General features: G+C 36.6%; 1 protein-coding gene across 3 annotated transcripts in view; it reads left to right on the top strand.

Moving 5' to 3' along the window:
• LOC143226915 (uncharacterized) overlaps positions 1-7,655 on the top strand; it is a 35,715-nt gene extending 28,060 nt beyond the window's left edge. For all 3 annotated transcript variants that reach the window (XM_076458467.1, XM_076458469.1, XM_076458466.1), the window contains exon 6: positions 303-7,655. In XM_076458467.1, the coding sequence (XP_076314582.1) occupies positions 303-326 (24 nt within the window). In that variant the 3' untranslated portion in view covers positions 327-7,655. The remainder of the gene's footprint in view (positions 1-302) is intronic.
• Positions 7,656-18,055: the final 10,400 nt, after the last annotated feature.

Genomic DNA, 18,055 nt, shown 5'->3' with positions numbered 1-18,055 from the left:
TTACAGGTGACGTTCACGTGGTAGAATATTTTTATATTCTTGATGTATGTTGTGTAGACTAATATACTTTTCTAAGTTCTTAACTGCTTTTTAAACCACAAACAAAACACATCAACATGAAACAAAATATGCTGCATATTTTTATAAAGGATCCCAGGGTACAAGCTACAATGTGGGATATATATATGACTTACAAATAAATTGTTCTATAATAATTCATATCCTTCATTATATTCTATTCACAATAATTTACACTTCTATTCCCTTGATGTAATGTTAGATTTTTTTTAACTTTCTTGTAGAAATCAACATGCAGGGAATGTTAGGTCTGAGGATGATGGTCAGCTAGAAGAATTTAACTTCGTTTCTAAAGTGCCAGTGATAAAACAGCCTTTGAAAATAAAAATGACCAAGCCAATTTGAAATACAAGTAACATGAAGACTGCGTGAGGATAAAATAACATTTTTGTTGGCCTCACAACTATTTTTTATTTTATGTGATGTGCACTGAAATGATAACTGATCATAATGTGTAGGCTACGCTTTTATGTTGGGTCTAACTTGTTGACAAAATGACTTTCAATGACGACCCATGAATTTTAACATTTTGCCACTTTTACAAACGAATAAAATTATTTAAGAGTCTTGGTGTATGGAATGTATGGACTCTTATAAAGGATTTTTCAAATATCCGTAAATGTTTAACACAAACTTTGATATTGTACAGCCCATACTTTTGAGACACCAATACTTCCTGTCTTGACTTGCAAAATACAGACAAATGTAGCTCAGGCTTGCAAACAGCTGACATCTCCAGTCCTGGTCTGAGAACTGTAAGACATCAACAGTTCTTACTGGTGAACTGCTGACATCTCCAGCCCTGGTCTGAGAACTGTAAGACATCAACAGTTCTTACTGGTGAACTGCTGACATCTCCAGTCCTGGTCTGAGAACTGTAAGACATCAACAGTTTTTACTGGTGAACTGCTGACATCTCCAGCCCTGGTCTGAGAACTGTAAGACATCAACAGTTCTTACTGGTGAACTGCTGACATCTCCAGTCCTGGTCTGAGAACTGTAAGACATCAACAGTTCTTACTGGTGAACTGCTGACATCTCCAGTCCTGGTCTGAGAACTGTAAGACATCAACAGTTTTTACTGGTGAACTGCTGACATCTCCAGCCCTGGTCTGAGAAGTGTAAGACATCAACAGTTTTTACTGGTGAACTGCTGACATCTCCAGCCCTGGTCTGAGAAGTGTAAGACATCAACAGTTTTTACTGGTGAACTGCTGACATCTCCAGCCCTGGTCTGAGAAGTGTAAGACATCAACAGTTTTTACTGGTGAACTGCTGACATCTCCAGTCCTGGTCTGAGAAGTGTAAGACATCAACAGTTCTTACTGGTGAACTGCTGACATCTCCAGTCCTGGTCTGAGAACTGTAAGACATCAACAGTTCTTACTGGTGAACTGCTGACATCTCCAGCCCTGGTCTGAGAAGTGTAAGACATCAACAGTTCTTACTGGTGAATTGCTGACATCTCCAGTCCTGGTCTGAGAAGTGTAAGACATCAACAGTTCTTACTGGTGAACTGCTGACATCTCCAGTCCTGGTCTGAGAACTGTAAGACATCAACAGTTCTTACTGGTGAACTGCTGACATCTCCAGTCCTGGTCTGAGAACTGTAAGACATCAACAGTTCTTACTGGTGAACTGCTGACATCTCCAGCCCTGGTCTGAGAAGTGTAAGACATCAACAGTTTTTACTGGTGAACTGCTGACATCTCCAGTCCTGGTCTGAGAACTGTAAGACATCAACAGTTCTTACTGGTGAACTGCTGACATCTCCAGCCCTGGTCTGAGAAGTGTAAGACATCAACAGTTCTTACTGGTGAACTGCTGACATCTCCAGCCCTGGTCTGAGAACTGTAAGACATCAACAGTTCTTACTGGTGAACTGCTGACATCTCCAGCCCTGGTCTGAGAACTGTAAGACATCAACAGTTCTTACTGGTGAACTGCTGACATCTCCAGTCCTGGTCTGAGAACTGTAAGACATCAACAGTTCTTACTGGTGAACTGCTGACATCTCCAGCCCTGGTCTGAGAACTGTAAGACATCAACAGTTCTTACTGGTGAACTGCTGACATCTCCAGCCCTGGTCTGAGAACTGTAAGACATCAACAGTTCTTACTGGTGAACTGCTGACATCTCCAGCCCTGGTCTGAGAACTGTAAGACATCAACAGTTTTTACTGGTGAACTACTGACATCTCCAGCCCTGGTCTGAGAAGTGTAAGACATCAACAGTTCTTACTGGTGAATTGCTGACATCTCCAGTCCTGGTCTGAGAAGTGTAAGACATCAACAGTTCTTACTGGTGAACTGCTGACATCTCCAGTCCTGGTCTGAGAAGTGTAAGACATCAACAGTTCTTACTGGTGAACTGCTGACATCTCCAGTCCTGGTCTGAGAACTGTAAGACATCAACAGTTCTTACTGGTGAACTGCTGACATCTCCAGTCCTGGTCTGAGAACTGTAAGACATCAACAGTTCTTACTGGTGAACTGCTGACATCTCCAGCCCTGGTCTGAGAACTGTAAGACATCAACAGTTCTTACTGGTGAACTGCTGACATCTCCAGCCCTGGTCTGAGAAGTGTAAGACATCAACAGTTTTTACTGGTGAACTGCTGACATCTCCAGCCCTGGTCTGAGAACTGTAAGACATCAACAGTTCTTACTGGTGAACTGCTGACATCTCCAGTCCTGGTCTGAGAACTGTAAGACATCAACAGTTCTTACTGGTGAACTGCTGACATCTCCAGTCCTGGTCTGAGAACTGTAAGACATCAACAGTTCTTACTGGTGAACTGCTGACATCTCCAGCCCTGGTCTGAGAACTGTAAGACATCAACAGTTTTTACTGGTGAACTGCTGACATCTCCAGCCCTGGTCTGAGAAGTGTAAGACATCAACAGTTTTTACTGGTGAACTGCTGACATCTCCAGCCCTGGTCTGAGAAGTGTAAGACATCAACAGTTTTTACTGGTGAACTGCTGACATCTCCAGCCCTGGTCTGAGAAGTGTAAGACATCAATAGTTCTTACTGGTGAACTGCTGACATATCCAGTCCTGGCCTGTGAATTGTATAGATCTTTAGTACTTGCAGGATAACAGTAAAATACCTTAACATTAAATAGAGTTGTATTTCAAGTTTTTTCTTGTCAGTTTAAATGAGAGACTTTAATATGTGCACTAGAAGAGCTGTGGTGGCCAAGATAGTAGGTACTTTACTACTGATAGAATAATATGAGTACTAACATAAAGCAGGTAATAACACAGTCAGAAATAATAATTATGGTAGTGTCTGTGAAATGTTAAGTCTTGTTCTGTTATTGTTTTTAAGTTCAGATAGAATGATAATTAATTCCAATTATTAGTAAAGATACATTAAACTCAGCTCTGTGATGTAAGAAGATGTTTGTACCAAATGTATGAGCTGATGTGGAGAGATGTGCTGTTTCAACAGAACTTCCAAGAATTTAGTTTCAAAACCTTCATTTAAAGGTTTTGTTGCATGTAAGTTTTGGCTTGATGTCCTTCAGTTCACTTAAGATTAATGTGTATAAAAAGTCAATCATGAATTATTTAACAAAAAGGAAGGTAAATTCTGTAAATGATATTATTTTAATAACTGTTTGAGCATGGTTTAGACTACTTTTTCCAAATGGACATTAACAATATAAAACCTACCCCTAGTGGTATCTGTATGAAATTGTTTATGAATAAAAATGTATTGAGCCTGTGTTTCCTAAATTCTTTATTATCTTACCTATAGAGTCATAGCAAAGTTTCTTATTTAATTTGTAAGATTGAATAAGTGATTGCAGTGACTGGTGTAAATAGACTATAAATAAAGTGTAAGCTGCAGTATGAAGGTTGTGTGTGTGTTTGGAAGTATCCTCAAGTTATATAAACCTAAATCTAATGAAGTTGAACTGCATTCAGAATTTAATGGATATAATAACTTCATTTTTGTTCAAACTTAGTGGTATCTTAAGAGTGTTGGAGGGTTCTAGAAAAAACAGTTCTAAAACATGAATGGTTTGATAAGCAATGTCAGTATTTAACCTTGTATTTTGGTTTTTTTATCAGTTTCAGAATGGAAGTACTGGTGTATTAAGGACCCATTGCAATTTTAGTAGTTATGTATCATAAATTATGGAACAGCTGTGTATTTCTTTCTTTTGTTTTCACACAATAAATGGTGTAACAAGTGAAAACGTACATTGAATTGTTCAAGTTGTAGTGAACATGGTTATGTAAGTTGTTCAGATCACTAAATAGTGGACTGAGAGAAGTTTGTCTGATTACTGTTGAATTGAAAAAGAAGGGATATAATATTTTGACTGGAAGTGGGAGGTCCAAACACTAAACTCACTCTTTATTTGACAACCATGTTAATAGGATTAACCCACACGTGACACAGCTGTGCTTGTGTATGTGACTAATTATTTTAAACGTTGTACTGGCTGTTGGGATATTTTGAGAAATAAAAATATTTTTACAGAGTTACAAAAACTGAGGCTTTAATTGGAATTTCTCTTTAAGATGTGAGGATATAAATCTATATATGTCCAGTTGGTACGTCCACTCTATTTTGCATACTTTATCCAATATTGGCACACATTTTTTAAGTTGTGCGACTTCTAATGCTCTGCAACATACTGTATATTCTTCCTTTGGGAACAAGCCATGGTTATTGTTAATTAATGAATATAATTTTCAGTATGTTCATTCATTGCATCTTTCTGGATAATTATAGTAAAGGGAACACAAGAATGGTTATATTACTGAAACTTTTAGCTTAGTTTGTTTCATGGTTCATTTTTGCAAAATTACCTTTCCAGGGTGTGCAAAGTCCATAATGCTATTTATATTCATATATTAGCTTGTTTTCAGTGTGGATATAGCAGAAGTATATCCTACTAATGAGGTTTGGAATGGTAAAGTATCTATAATAAGTTGGGTTAAAAAAATTAAGGTTTTTCCTATATTAGAGGATAAACTTGTTTTATTCTATAGCTAGTATTTTTTTCCTCCTTTGTAACATACGATTATCACTATTTTTTAACCTTTCAAGTTTTTGAACATTTGTGTGGATCTCTAACAGCAGGTCTTAATGTCTTCTTATTTCAGTCAACTGAAGTAAGTCTTTTGATTGGGTGACAAATTTTCAACTTGTGTTCTATTAGACCAGTTTTTGTTTATCATTCATGTCATATTATTTTTGTGATGTTACCAAAAAAAGCTCCATCTGAATTTGTATTATTGTAGAAAAAGTAATTTTGCATTGAAACTGAATACTTCCTGTTAAAAACTTGTTGTTAATAACTCGTATGCACTGTTAATAATAATAATAAGTCTTAGTTTTCTTATCAACAGATTAAAATTACAACTATGTATAAAAACAAACATAAGTCAAACATTAATAAAATTGAAGATCCAGTCTCTCAAACTTTTACTTAGAGTAATCAGTTGTTTAATAAACACAAGATGTTAATTAAATTGAAGTCAATGTAAACGAGCAGAAAAAATCTTGCCTTTTTCTTCAAATGTGCACGTGTTTCTCAAGTTTAGATCCCGTAATACTAACAAAGGTGAATTAATCTGAAATTCACATGTTCAATTAAAGTAGGTTTCAAATTTGTATAATTTTGGTAGGGGTTATTTTTAATGTCAGTTATTTATTATTTTAAGGAAACAAACTAGGTTCTAGAATTGGGTCATGGTGAAATAGTTGTGTTAGGAACCTCAGTTTTATAATAGAGATGACAACACTATGAAAGATGTTGGTTATGATAGGGAAGTTGAAAACAATGCATGAGAGTCAAATGATGATGGAAATTGACAAGATATTGAACATTGTGGTGAACTCTATAATCATGAAAACAGTGATGGGCAAAAATATGTTTTTTAATTTCTGACATAAGTTTCATTATGGTTAGAAAAACTTGTGGGTTCTAAGGTAAGTCTCTTTTATGATGAAGATGTGGCCAACTAAAATAATATAGGTTCTAAGGTAAGCCTTATGATAGTGTGGTGATTTGGGTGTTATATATGGGACTGGAGAAAGCCAGTGAGACTATTTATATGACAGTATGTTGTAGATATAACAGTGTCACTGTCAGGTGTCTTGTAACATTATTTTGAACATAAAAAAGTACACTTGTATCTAGAAATGTCGGTGTATTTTATTCACTTACCATTAACTTGTGCTGATCCTTTACTGGAAGGTACTGCACCATTACAACATATTCTAGAAGACATTTTTTTTATTACCTAGTTAGTTATATTTAGAGCCATAGCTGGTGTTTGTGTTCTGTAAGTAACTCGTTTGTTATGATTTTCAATCACTATTGGATAGAAACTTAAGATATCAAATTTTATTATTTTTATATTTCATTATAAATTGTTTTCTATCATCAGCTTAATACATGGACTTAAGACTAAATTTGTTTGATACTATTGAGTTTGCAGACCAAAATATCATAAACAGCAAGGTTACCCAAGTGATGAAATAATGCATTTTAATTGCTACAAGTTGTACCAAAGATGGGTATTTAACCAGCACCAGTCATTATCAGGTTGATTTTGCTTCATTCCATGTTGATAGTTTCCTTTGATCAGAAGGTTCACTGACATGATTAACTGTCCATTCTTGAAGAACCAGTCAAAGTGCTTGAGGTTTTGGTCTGTTGTTTTCAAATTAATTGTACCTTTTGTGTGTGCTAAACCTAAAGAAATTAAGGTATGTTCTTAGGATACTGTGGAGTTCATCTTGTTATGGTATGGCATTATTTTAGTTGGTTAAAACTTAAATTCAACTATTATTGTAAGGTAGTACCATATAAGAACCTTGTACATGTCGAGATTTGGGGGGCTGTATCACAATTACAGTGTAGTGACATGTACATCGAGCGTGATGTCACAGTTACAATTCAGTTGATTGAAGGAAGGCCCAGTACCTGCAGTTTATTACTGTTAGTTCATTAGTTGTATATATATATTTTTTTTTTTTTTTTAAAGTGAAGGAAGGTTCTAGACAGTTGGTGTCTTGAAGCTGTTGTGTGGATTTTGTAACTGAGTTGGCCATACAAAATGATTTTTAAGGTAACTTCAATTGTTTGTTGCAGGCACAAAATATATTCAAAACTTGGAATCCTCATGGGTTATGAAAATGGTCCATATTTAAAACATCTTTGACTTAAATGTTTTTAGTGACCATGTTTTAAGCACATGATTTTGAAACATGTAAGACTTCTGTGACAGTGTTCTTTCTATAATACAAGAAAAACGTTTGTGTGTATGTGAATATAACAGGAAGGCAAGCTTAGTGGCAGACAGAAATGTTACCTTTTGTTTTAAAATATATTTTCAGACTCAAATATTAAAAATTGATATTTTTATACAGAATGTCAAGAAACTGAAAAAAATGACATCTTCACAGTAGTTAATAAAACTTTTGTCTTCTGTACAGTTTTTAAGAGTCAATAGTGACTAAACTACACCAAACCTATTTCAGTGTAGTTTTATGTAGGGTAGTGTGAATTGTATATTCCCTGAAAATAAAAGTGTATGTATATTGTTGTCCAGTACACGTATTTTTTACAGTACATAAAATACAATAAATAGTCAGTACAACACTATACAGTGTAGTTATTACATTAATATTATTCATCCTGTAGATGGATGTTTCATTAGTAATAACAAGAAACATCCCACAATACATTAACTAGGTAGAACTGTGTTGATAATGGAGAATAGTATTCCACTTCACAGAATCAGGATTCTCCATAAATAAGGACAGAACCAAGTACAGTAAATATGTTGTGTGTACTTACTGTTACTACAAGTAAATATATAACCATATTTTGAGTGAGTGCTTCAAGTTGTACAACTTAATGAAAATTTATTAATGGCTACCACAGTAAACCTAAAAACCACAAATTACAATTATGTAATAGTGAAGACTAAAGTAGTTTTGAAGCCCAATTCTATGGTGTGTTCCCTCCACGATTTAATATATATACACAAACATCAGGCACAGTTATTGAAACTTCAGAGAAAAGTTACTATTAGTGACAAGATACCTGTAGTTCAGGTAAAACAATATAATGTTGAGCCAGTAGCTTTGTGGATCAGCAAGTCTAGAAGCTGGTACTAGCAATATGTTTTTGTGTTTTTTCAATTTTGCACAAAGCTACAGGAGGGCTCTCACACAAATTGTCCCTAATTTAGCAGTTTAAGATTAGAGAAAAGCCAACTAGTCATCACCACCTACTCCCAAATCTTTTACCAGTGAATAGTGGGATTGACCATCATTAAATAATGTCCCCATGGTTGAGAGGGTGACGGAGATTAAAACCTGCGACCCTCAGATTATGAGTTATGTACCCTAACGACCTGGGTCAACAAGGAAACTCAAGAAGGTTGTATCTTATCAGTACATGTGAAATATAATGGTACCCTGAACCACACTACACTGTTCCTGCACCACCATCATGTAACATACCAGAGTGCTTGAGTTACAAGTACAGTTTCCAGACTAGGGAAGAATTTAAACTCCACTTCTGTGTTAACGAGTACGAAATTGTTGTAGGCTGCACAAAAGATGGTTTTGTTGAAAAATATGTACAGACAGAACTTGTAAATTTACAAAGTTTCTTTACAGCGCTCCAAATGAGAAATATGCAATCCGTGAATCTTCAACGATGACTTACTGGAAGAAACTGACTTTGTGGTCCAAAATGTACCAACTATTACAAATGCTATAAAACCTACTTTATGTCTCAAAAAACTTTCGCTATCATAAAAACGAAACTTGTGACATTCACATAATTTTGTCGTTTCGATTATAAAGTTCAAAAACACATGTTTTAAAATTGAGTTAGAAGAGATATAACATCAAATTGTAGAAACACCTAAAAACATCTTAAACGATTTTTTTCAAAGAATTTTCTCACAAAACAGAAAACTAAAAATCAACCTTACAAAAAGACACATTAAGTCCATTAAAAACCTAAAACAAGACAAAAACATTAAAATTCTAAAAGCAGATAAAGGAAACGCCATAGTCATAAAGAACACGAATGAATACAACCAACATATGAAAAACATTCTCTCAGACAAAACAAAACCAATAGACACAAAACGCAAGTAAACAAAATACAGCTAACAATGAAGAAAGCCAACACAATTTCAAAAACACTTGATTCCTACCTTCCCACGACTGAGTCACGCACACCACAGATATACGGCAATCCTAAACCTCATAAACCAGATTGTCCACTACGATCAATAACGTTCACATATGAATCGTTTAATTATAATCTTGGTAAATACACAGCACAAATGGCCTAAGCATGTGAAATCCAGTATCACCAGTTCTAGCCAATATTTTTATGACACAAGCAATTAACACAGCATTACATCCACCACTATACTGGTGCAGATGTATAGACGACACGATTTCGGGATTCACATCTACAGAACACACACTTAACTTTTTCAATCCCATTAATTCTATACATCCCAACATTAACTAAACATGTGAACAGGAAGAAAGCAATCAAATATCACTTCTTAACCTCAAAATTACAAGAACCGGTACACAATTTAAAACGGGAATCCACCGAAAAGTAACCCTTACTGGACTATACATTCCTTGGGACTCAGCCCATGAGACAAAACAAAAACTCAACATACTAAGAAACCAAATAAACACAGCCATAAAACTATGCTCACCAGATACAATTAATGATGAAATAGACAAAATAAAACAATACTCCATCAACATCAATAAGTTTCCTCCACAAACCGTAGAAAACATTACATTCACACACCTAGACAAAAAACAAAACCAACCAACAAAAGTAAATATATCCTACTATTTAAAAAATCACGAAACTATATACTGCTGTATACCATATATTCCCGACATCAGCAGAAAAATAACCAACATTTTTGGCAAAAACTAGTAACAAAGTATGACATTCTAGTTAATACCAAATTTATTCAAAAACCAGACGCAAAACTAAGGTCTACACTATGTAAAAACTACATTGACAAAAACAACACTAACATTATTTATAAAATACAATGTGATAACTGCCACGACTTCTATATTGGAGAAACAAGTAGAAAAATAGAAACCAGACTGAACACAAAAATTCACCTGCACACGTTTTCGAACACTGCAAATCAAATAAACATAACATAACCACAGAAAACACCCAGATACTAAATAAAGAAATAAACATCAACGCAAAATTAAAGAGGCCTTATTTCTACAACAAATCAAGCCCCCCCCCAAAAAAAAAACAATACAAAGGAGCACCTTCATACCGATATTAATAAATATATCCAACATCTAAGCACGTCCTCTACATTCATGCACTCAGTTATATAACCGCCTTCAAACATGTTGCCAGCTATCGGTCAGTTACCTCTTTCTTTGTGAACCTGACGATGACTGAAAAATGTCGAAACGTTGTTCGCTCCTCTACGTGGTGCTTTCTCTATCCATACCAGCTGTTTTTACATATATAATTTCCTGAAACATTACTTCTCTGTCTAGTAACAGTGATTCTGAACGAAAGTAATCTGTTGTCAAATGAAAATTCTTAAGTGGACCTAACAGTTAAAATAAATTGATATATAGCCCAAAGAGGATGTCAAAAGTAAGATCATTGCTGAATTTCTGGTTAATGAGAAAACAATATTTATCAAAATAAATAGGCACACAACAGAAGTATACTGTCAGTATTATATTTTTAAAATAAAACAGCAATAAGATATAGTAAATATTTTATAACCACATGGTCCTTCCACAGTACCAGATACAGAAAATATTTTATAACCACATGGTCTTTCCACAGTATCAGGTACGGTAAGTGTTTTATACCACATGGTCCTACAACAGCACAAGGTACAGTATATGTTTTATAACCATACAGTTGTATCACAGTACCAGATGCAGTAAATGTTTTATGACCACATGGTCCTATCCCAGTACCAGATATAGTAAATGTTCTATAATGACATTGTTATACAAAATACAGTAAATGTTTTATAACCCCATGGTCCTACCACGGAACAAGGTAAAGTAAATGTTTTATAACCACATAATGTACCACAGTACCAGATACAGTAAATGTTTTATAACCACATGGTGCTACCACAATACAAGGTACAGTAAATGTTTTATAACCACAGGGTCTTATGACAGTAAAAGATACAGTAAATGTTTTATAACCGTATGGTTCTACCAAAGTATAAGATACAGTAAATGTTTTATAACCACATGTTCCTACCACAGTACAAGATACAGTAAATGTTTAATAACCACATGGTCCTATCACAGTATAAGATGAAGACGGTTGGTTGGTTAATTTAGTGTTTTATGGCACAAAGCAGCTAGGCTGTGCCAAACATCCAGTAAAAAGTTAAAAGTAAATTTAGTAAAATTCATAAAAGGAAATTAAGGTAAAACAAAACAAAGTTTAAAAAACAAACAGCATCAAACCAATGTTTACATCTAGTGTACAACGTAAAGAGAAAAACTATAGTAATTCAAGTTGTAAAGGACTTTATGTAGCGTAACTATAATTATCATAACTCGCCAGGAAGACTAACATGTAAGTACAAAAACCTCCGTCAGTAATCAGAAGTTGACCTTTCCAGTCCTGGTTTTGAGTTATTTGACGTTATGGCCATTTTCAAAAAGGAAAGTAATAAAAAGATTTTAAAAGACTTGTTGCAAAATCGTAATAATAATTCACCAGGATGACTGAAGGGTAGTTCAAACAGTAGTGTTAGTCACCTGAAGTTGGCCTTTCCAGTCCTGGTTTCGAGTTATTTAATGTTACGGACAGTTTCTAGTTTCAAATCGAACAAGATGAACTGTGATTTTTAAAAGGCAGCCCCATTAAAAAGGTGTTATGTATAAATTTAAATAGCATTAAAAAGATTAATTGCCTTCAGAAAACTAAAAACATTACCAAGGTGGACAGTGTTACGATCACTAATAACAGTCTAATGTTATGGACAAACCCTGGAACATGTTTAAAATGGTGTCGTCGTTGAGAGTCATAACGATGACAAGTAAAATGTGGCTTATTGTGATCTGAGTGTCACAAAGACTATACACTAGTGCATCAGTTTCAGATAAATGAAAATTACGAGTTAAAAAACTGTGACCAATGTGTAGTCTAGTGAGAACAACTTCCTCTTTCCGATCCTTACGGAAGCAAGACGGTCAAAGTCCAATATAGGGTTTTATTTGGAAAAGCTTGATTTGGTGTTGCTCACTTCAAGTCAAGTGCTAGCTGGCATGGAGCCAAGCCATGAATACAGGACCATAGTCCATGTACGGGACAGGCACAGCAGTCATGGTGCCAGAGCAAATAGACTTAGCTGTGGTGTTGGCGAACTCGTTCCCACGAATACCAATGTGGCCCGGTATCCAGAAAAACTGGATAGTAGATGTTAAAGAGAAATGAGCCAGTTGGTTTTGAATATCAGCGAGCACAGAGTGTGAATCAACATGAAGCAATTCCAGTAGAGAACTAAGCAAGTCAATATAAATAGTGCAGTTTGAGTACTGCTTAGCTTCTGTGTGATCCAGAGCAAGAGAAATGGTGTACAGTTCAGCAGTGAACACTGAAGCTGAAGAGGGGATTCTACATGCAACCACCGAAACCACAACAAACCATGACAGAGCCCACACAGTCACCTGATTTTCAACCATCTGAAGAAATAGGAATGGAAAGATGGTTCAAAAGATATTCAACAAATAGCAGACAGTATTTCCAATCAGGAGCATCTACTTTTCTCAGATGACTTAAAAATAGGTCACAACTGGGGACTATAGGAAGCCATGGTGGGATGGGCTGATCAGTGAATACAGCAATGTTATCCAAGGACAGACCCAATTTATCCAACTGCACCTGGATACAAAGGCCAAAAGAAGAAAAGGTAGGCTGTCTGCTCTGAAAAAGTATGGCCCTCCGAAGAAGGAAACACAACCTCACGCGGAATGCTTTGGTAAGGAACAAAGTTTTGAAGCATATAGTTAAGAGAGTTGCAAACGGCAGAGGTGCAAAGAAAGTTCACGAGACTCTATGTACATCATCTGAACTGGGAAAGTATGGAAAGCCCCAGTGGAGAGCCAAAGTCCTTAATGATGAATAGGGTCTAGCATCTTTAAGGCCCATGGTATGTCAGAGTCATGAACCAGTGATACATAGTCGAGTTTCGATTGAATGAGAGCACAATATATTTTTAGCATAGAACATCGATCCGATCCCCAAGTGGTGGAAGAGAGAACATGGAGGATGTTCAGTGCTCTTGTACATTTGACACGTAGCTGCTTGATATGTGGTACAAAGGTCAGCTTACAGTCAAAGATAAGCTCCAAGAACTTGGTCTCAGGGACCACAGGCAGCACAACTTCACCGATACGGAGTTCAGGATCAAGGTGAATACCCCGTTGGCAGCAAAAGTGCAGGCAAACGGTTTAAGAGAGAGAGAAGTTAAAGCCAATTGCCATGATCCACTTCAGTAAGTGATTGAGGGCAGCCTGTAGCTGCCGCTCAATATACCTCATGTTTGACGACTGACATGAGATGTAAAAGTCGTCGACATAGAGCCTGTTTGCAACAGTGAGAGGAAGTTGTTCAGTGATGGCATTAATTTTTATACTGAAAAGTGTGACACTCAAAACACAGCCCTGAGGGACTCCAAGTTCTTGTAGGAAAGAACAAGAAAGTGTCAAACCCACACGAACTTGGAATCTTCTGTCCATTAAAAAGTTTTAATAAAAATGGGCAAATGGCAATGTAACCCATATATATGGAGGTGTCGCAAAATGTCATACCTCAATGTTGTATCATAAGCCTTCTCAATGTCAAAGAATATTGATACAAGATGTTCTCATTGGAGAAAAGAATCTCTGAATGATGTTTCAAGTCATATCATGTGGTCCATGGTGGAGCGCTGTCGTTGGAACCCACACTGGGTGGGTGAGAGGAGGTTGTTTGGTTCCTCAGAGGAGCATTAATCCGCGATGATGAGAAAACACTTGTAGATAAAAATATATATGTAAAAACAGCTGGTATGGGTTGAGAAAGGTTATGTAGAGGAGCGAACAACATTTCGAACTTCTTCAGTCATCGTCACGCTCCCAAAGAAAGAAAGAGGTAACTGACTACATGTTTGAAGAGAGTTGTGTAATTGAGTGGAGGAATGTAGAGGGCGTACTTAGATGTTTGATTATATTTATTAATATAGGTGTAAAGGTGTTCCTTTGTATTGGTTTATTTTGGGTTTGAGTTGTTGTAAGGCTTCTTTAATTTTACGTTTGTTTCTTTATTTAGTATTTGTGTGTTTTCTGTGGTTTTGTTGTGTTTATTTGATTTGCAGTGTTCCAAAACTTGTGAAAATGACTTTTTGTGTTTTTTGAATTTTTTTTACACAGCATTACATCCACCATTATACTGGTAGAGATATGTAGACATCACGTTTGCAGGATTCACATCTACAGAACACACACTTAATTGTTTCAATTACATTAACTCTATACATCCCAACATTAACTACACAGGTGAACAGGAAGAAAGCAATCCAATATCACTTCTTAACCTCAAAATTACAAGAACCGATACACAATTTAAAACATGAATCCACCAAAAAAATCACCCATACTAGGACTCAGCACATAAAACAAAACAAAAACTCAACATCCTAAGGATCCAAATAAACACAGCCAAAAAACTATGCTCATCAGATAAAATTAACGATGAATTAGACAAAATAAAATAATACTTCATCAACATCAAGTTTTCTCCACAAACTGTATATAACATTACATGCACACATCTAGACAGAAAGCAAAATCAACCAACAAAAGTAAATATACCTCACAATTTAAAAAATCACGAAACCATAAACTGCTGCATACCATATATTCCCGACAACAGCAGAAAAATAACCAATATTTGGCAAAAACTAGTAACAAAGTATAACATTCCAGTTAATACCAAATTCACTCAAAAACCAGGCACAAAACTAAGGTCTATACTAGGTAAAAACTACACTGACAAACACCACACCAACATTATTTATAAAATACAATGTGATAACTGCCACGACTTCAATATTGGAGAAACAAGTAGAAAAATGGAAACTAGATTCAAAGAACACAAAGTCACCTTCACACCTTTTTGAACACTGCAAATCAAATAAACACAACATAACCATAGAAAACACCCAAATACTAAATAAATAAACCCAAACAAATGCAAAATTAAAGAGGCCTTACTTATACAACTCAAGCCCAAAAATAAACCAATACCATGGAACACCATTATACCTATATTAATAAATATAATCTAACATCTAAGCACGTCCTCTACATTCCTACACTCAATTGCACAACCCCCTTCAAACATGTGGCCAGCTATCGGTCAGTTACCTCTTTCTTTCTTTGTGAACCTGATGATGACCATCCTCTCTGAGGTCTAACAAAGACAACTCATCAAAGCAATTGGACAGTAGTTTAAAGGAATCTTGGGATCCTTCCCAAGCTTAGAGGAACGTAGAACAATAGCCTGGCGCCAGGTATCAGGAAAAACATTCTCCTGCCAGATCTGGTTAAAAACAATCAGAAGACTAGCAAGAGAAGCAGGAGATAGATAGCATAGCATTTCATAGTGCACATTATCTGGCCCAACCGATGTACTGCCAGACTAATGAAGGGCTAGTTTGAGTTCCACCAGGGTAAAGGGTCGAATATAGTCACTGAGACAATAAGCTCGAACGGAAAGAGGCGACTGCTCTGCCCAAGTCTTGATGGCTAAGAAGGTGGAAGAAGAAGCAGAAGTGCTAGATATCCAGCAAAAGCTTTCATCTAGAGTATCAGCAATGCTTCAGGTATCAGCTACTTCCTGGCCATCAGAGACAAAGATCGAGAGGGGAACAGAATTATACTGCCCAATGACCTTTTGAATCTTGTCCCATACGACTGTATCGGCAGGTTTTAGAAATGTTTCTTGTAAGAAAAGATATACAGAATTGTAGAAAGCAATCAGTGTTTTGATGTCATCCAGATTAAAACTTAAACCTCGACAGTTCCATTGTATCAGGGTGGCCATTTTTATTTACATGTAGGCAAATTGGGTGGAGAACCTTTCTGTTTATGACTACATCCTTTCTTCTTACTGTCCTTATTCAAGGGAGGTTTATTGACTTCCATGGATCCTTCCCTAGGTTGATTTGGCAGGTCTTTGCTGTTGGAAGGGTATTCCAGTGACTGAGAATGTGAACGAATGATTGTTTTTCATCTTGGAGTGGGAGAAGATGTATCCGAAGAAATGCCTGTACCTGGAACCAAAGGATGTGGATCTTGGGATTTGTTGAAATGTATGTAAGGGACAGAGATAGATGTTGAAGTTGATTCATCAACTTTTTTACCATGGAGGTCAAAAGACGTTTCATTTGTTTGCAGAACAATTCTTTTGGAGGTACAGAGATATCTGTCTGCACTCCCACAGTAGCTCTGGAATGAAGTGCAGCGGCATACATCCAAGATGAGGTGGTGGATAGCAATTTTTGAGCCTCAGGGTAAGTAATGTTATGAATCGTTTCAAACACTGCACCTCTTATTATTCCAACCATTTACAGCAAGAATGAAAGTAGGATGGATGAGAGCCATTGCAATTGATGCAATGAGGGTCCGTTTCCCACTCGTAGACATCATGGTCCTTGCCATTGCAATGAGCCCACATCAAGGAACCATGACATGACGTCTTCAAGTGACTGAAATTCTGACACTGGAAACATGGGAGAGGGTTTGGAATGTATGGCTGTACTCTGCAATTAAGATAACCTGCCTTGATTGTGGCAGGCGGATGTGGTGACATAAATGTGAGAATGAGAACACTGGTCGGCACCATCATTCCATCTTTGTGAGTGGATATATGCCTCACTGCAGAAACTCCTTGGGTGGAGAAACTAGCAAGAATCTCTGACTCTGGGATGTTCTTCAAATCCCTCTGAACAACAACTTCTCATGATGAATTCAAAGTAACATGAGGTGTAACCTCATTAGGTATATCCCCAATTTCCTTTGAATGGAAGAGGAGTTCACTGTGTTGAGATGTGGATGTTTCACCAATATGTCACCAGATTGAAGCTTCTTTACCAACCAGCAAGCCCCTCTAGTCCCTTCTGAATGAAAAAGGGAGACATTTGTCCTAAACGTTTGTCTGAAAGTGAATGAAATGCAAGAAAATGAGGTATAACAGATGGTGAGGATTGCTGCTCAGAATCTTCAAGACTGTTTAGCTACAGACTGTTTTTTCACTATTTTATTAAGATCTTATATTGGAGTATCCATAATAAAGAAAGGGAAATTTCGATACCAACTGACCCCACCCACCATGGAACCCTATGATGGGATGCACTACAATGCCAAACAAGGACACTGCAGCAATGCCAGGGTTTCTTGAGCACTATACCCAAACACCAACATCAGATACAATGTCCGCAACACCTGTTGAGAACATCCAACACTGGTACTTGGTTAATCCTAGCCCAAGTAGACTAACCAACTGACCCAAGGGGGTACACCCCAAGGCTGCTCATCTACAGGAATTTAAGGCCAAAGTGGTGTGTTAGGGTTGGACCCCTCAACCACCAGGGTCCTCTCCTCCATTTCATGGGTCACCACACACCGCAAGCACATGGGTGGATGTTTATATCCCAGATGTGGTAAACTGAAAGAACAGAACCTTCCCTGGGGGGTCCCCTTACCATGTACAGGAATCCACACCGAGGGGAGACGCAGACAGTATGATGCATATTTGTGCAGCAAGATAAACAATTTAGTAGAAAATGTTACTCCACACGTTTTTAAGTAAAACACTTATTGTCGCAAATAAACATTTAGACATTTTGACACGCGAAAAGAAAATACACTTTTTTCATGT

This window comes from Tachypleus tridentatus, chromosome 9 (assembly GCF_004210375.1).
Source record: "Tachypleus tridentatus isolate NWPU-2018 chromosome 9, ASM421037v1, whole genome shotgun sequence".
Taxonomy (NCBI): Eukaryota; Metazoa; Arthropoda; class Merostomata; order Xiphosura; family Limulidae; genus Tachypleus; species Tachypleus tridentatus.
Note: the sequence above shows the minus strand (reverse complement) of the source record. Positions and strands in the feature narration are given on the sequence as shown.